Here is a 3,601-nt window from a genome sequence, read left to right as displayed (position 1 = left end):
TTTGGGCTCGAATTTATATGCGTATGGTTTCGTATAACTTTTCAAACTGAATTTTGAAATTTTTTTCATAAATCACATATTAAATTTTTTTTCGTTTTCGTGAAATTAAAAACAAAAATGTTGTAGAAAAGATAATAATAAAAAAGGCTAGGATAATATAAAATGCCTGGATTTTCTGATTAGATCAAACTTAGCCAGTTTTTCTTATAGATAAATAAAAATAATATCGCTAGATCTAACCCGAAAAAGGCTAAATTGGCAATCTTATTGGTAACTCTGCTTTGTCAGATTTTTGACGTTTCATTTTAACAAAAAGAGTAGAAGAAAAACATAAATGAAAAATTTACTGCAAAATTGTATTATTTAGCAGAAAACTGGAAAAGTGTTAAATAAATTCAATATTATAGCAAAATTATGTTTAATTCAATGTTAAAAATAAATATTTTGTAAATATCTGTTAAAAAACAACATGAATATAAGACCCAGATGTCGTGAATGGCTGCCCTTAAGTACGCAGCAATTGAGATTAAGAAACCTTCAAGCAATACAAGGCGTTAATATTGAAATAAAAACAAAAGGCAGTTCCAGATCGTCCTCCGGGGGGGTTTACACACAGACGCTTTTGTATTACACACTGCACGATCATCCGGAAAATGAGCCATTCTATCAGAGTGAAAAGGTGGCCTTGCGAAAGCATTTACATGTGAAATGGGCGGAGATACAATGTCCAGAAATACTAAAGTCCAATGCTAATTGTGTTTGTATTAAAATATGGGCCTGCATAAAGAAGACTGAACAATTAGTGAACACAGAAAATGACGCGCCCACAGAAAAGGGCCAGATAGCTGAGGTTGACGACAAAAATACACTGCTGAGAACAAAGAAGATTAAGGAACCCATGAGGTATGTTATAACTGTATTTATTATTTAGTTGTTGAATATTCATGTATTGCTTTGTATTTTAGTGCCTTAACTTTAGAATTTGTTAAATTCCAAAAGTTGCCCAAACCCTCAGACTGTCTACTCTTCAGTTGGGCTATTTACTTTTCTGGTCTCATACCCCTGTCTCAAAATACCGAGGTCAAGTGTTGTGCGAATTCGTTGATTTTTCAAATGAATGATGAGTACTTTGCCTCGCCAGAACTCTTTAGTACGGAATGTTTACGTCAACAATTGGCTATAAACTATGAACGTTACTCGGCCAGTGTGCCAAAGTGTAGCATACCCACACCAGATGAATTTACCATTAACTCTCCGCAAGTTTCCCGTAGCTCTAGTCCTGTGGCTGTTGATTGGCAAAAGGATTTGCTGCGCATGTCAAAGACACGTTACGTCCAGTTGAACTGCGTACGTTCCGAGGTACGAGCTAGCTACGACTTGGTGAAATTGTTGAGATTGCAACAACTACAAAGACAACGTTTGCAGACGCAGCGCGAAAGTGTAGAAATGACAGCCGACATTAAACGTTTAAGCTTAAGATGTATAACCAAAGAACAACTATTAAGAAAACCACGTACCACTTCGATGAACTCAGCAATCTCATCGTCTGCATCAACTGCCTCACAGTATCATTCCATGGGTCGTACTCTTAGTCTTCTGCTGGCTGAACAGCAGCACATTGATCCTCATCAACTGCTGAGGGCCCAACAGCTGCAACAGCAATTGGAGTCACTGAAAAGTAAACAGCGGCTATTGCTAAGTGCTCAGGAAACCTTTTCTAAACGTATTACTCATCTTAGGCAACAATTGAACGGTGCTACTACATCGCGGCAGCAAATGCAAACTTGGTTGTCAGCCCGTCGACGCCATCTACATGACGACAAGTTGGAATTAGAACAATCCACGGTTCAGCAATTGGAACGACGTCATCGCAGACGTTCCATTACCCAACATGTAGAACGTATAATGTCCTCGTTATGTTTGGAACTCAGGGACATTTATCCAATTGCCCGTAATCGCTATGGTCTCTATACAATCTGTGGTGTACCATTTCCTACAATGGATGGCTACGTTTTGGACTCTCTCAATGCCCAAAGTGTGCATATATCAGAGAATATTACACCAATGGCTTTGAGTGCTTCATTGGGGTATGTGGCTCATTTGGTCGAAATGATATCAGTCGTTCTAAATCGGCCTTTAAGGTAAGTTTGTAAGGCAGTTCTGTTCTTTTAAAGATTTGTAGCAATTCTTCATTTCCTTACAGAAATCCAATTATACATGAGGGTTCACGAACACGTATTATGGATGTTATCAAAGATATACCCTCGTATACGTCAAGAGAGTAAGTATTATCTAGAAATTCTTATCAGAATTATAATTAATTTGTTTTGTTTATTTTACACAGATTTCCCCTCTACAGTCGATCCTCAATACCCACAAAGCCAGTCAAGTATGCAGTTAATTTGCTAAATCAAAACATTGCTCAGTTGTGTTTCGATATCACCGGAATACGTTGTGATATGCGTGCCACCATTGACAATTTATTAAATATATTTGCAACATTTATTCAAATCGAACAGAACAAACGAGAAATCTACTCACACACACGAACTTTGGCGGTAAAGCGTTTAACTATAGCTGAAATAAATGATTCCAATGAGGTGGATGGTGGATCTCATCAGCTGCAGCATCATCATCATCATCACAATCATAATCATCAGGAGCATAGTGATAGTCACCATGATAATCAGCATTTGCCCAATCAAATGTCAACTAAGAATGGTGAACAAGATTATTCCCTATCGAAGTCGCATTCGTCGGTCGATATGAATCATATGATGCCACCAACAACACTGATGCATCATCACCATCATCATAATGTGCCTGTATTTGCGCTAACTGCTGATAAGCTGTTACATGCATCACGTATAAGTTCGCACCCAATCGACATACAAGATCGATCAGTACTTATAACAACAAATCAACAACGGTAAATGCTGTTCTATTTTACTACTAGCTTACAAAACATTTGTGTGTGTAAACATTTATGGAATTTTCTAATAAATTGTTTTCTTTGTTTAGAAATTGTCGTTCTGTTGGCTCTTATACGGATAGCGAGGAAGAAGTTTGCCACTCGACACCGATTCAGTGTTTTTCTAATTCAGACTCTAACTTGACATCATTACAAAGTGGTGGGCATCATCATGTTTAAAGATTTCTTAATGTGATATTGTATTTTATTTCTTTTTAAGTTTATTGTTTTCATTTAGCTTTTTTTTCTCAAAGAAAAAATATTCATTCTTTTATGTTATTTAATTACAGTAACATGCAAAAGTACATTTGTAATATAATACTACTATATTTATATTGTGTATTTTAATCGAAAATAACTAATATATACAAATACTTGTTTGTGTTTATAGCCAATTTAATAAAACAACTATAAAATTTAATACAACTTGGAAATGTGTATCTTATGTGATAATATTCGGATTTGCCGAATTATTTATACAATTCAACTTAGTATTTTAATAAATCTGGGCGGTTACTGCCTAACTCAGTCGAAAAACGAAAATGTTCGAAATTGTGCGCTACATACATTTTAATTAGAAACGATTTCCTTTCGAATCTAGGGACTATCACCCCTGATTTGGGGGAATGT

At 35.9% G+C, this 3,601-nt stretch overlaps 1 protein-coding gene across 1 annotated transcript; it reads left to right on the top strand.

The window, feature by feature from the left end:
• The first annotated feature begins 315 nt into the window (after positions 1–315).
• Positions 316–3,397, top strand: Uvrag (UV-resistance associated gene). Its single transcript, XM_065500823.1, has 5 exons — positions 316–903; positions 966–2,141; positions 2,204–2,281; positions 2,345–2,929; positions 3,022–3,397. Exons 1-5 carry the CDS (start codon positions 470–472, stop codon positions 3,149–3,151), a joined length of 2,403 nt encoding a protein of 800 aa, XP_065356895.1. The 5' UTR covers positions 316–469; the 3' UTR covers positions 3,152–3,397.
• The last annotated feature ends 204 nt before the right edge of the window (positions 3,398–3,601 follow it).

The sequence above is a fragment of the Calliphora vicina genome, chromosome 2 (genome assembly GCF_958450345.1).
Source record: "Calliphora vicina chromosome 2, idCalVici1.1, whole genome shotgun sequence".
NCBI lineage: Eukaryota > Metazoa > Arthropoda > Insecta > Diptera > Calliphoridae > Calliphora > Calliphora vicina.
The sequence above is the reverse complement of the archived record's forward strand: the minus strand, read 5'-3'. Positions and strand labels throughout refer to the sequence as shown.

Excerpts from the sequence above, each read along its gene's own strand:
- Uvrag (XM_065500823.1), top strand. The coding sequence starts at position 470 with ATGAATATAAGACCCAGATGTCGTGAATGGCTGCCCTTAAGTACGCAG. Across the intron at positions 904-965 it reads AAGATTAAGGAACCCATGAG|TGCCTTAACTTTAGAATTTG; the intron begins GTATGTTATAAC and ends TTTGTATTTTAG. Across the intron at positions 2,930-3,021 it reads ATAACAACAAATCAACAACG|AAATTGTCGTTCTGTTGGCT; the intron begins GTAAATGCTGTT and ends TTCTTTGTTTAG.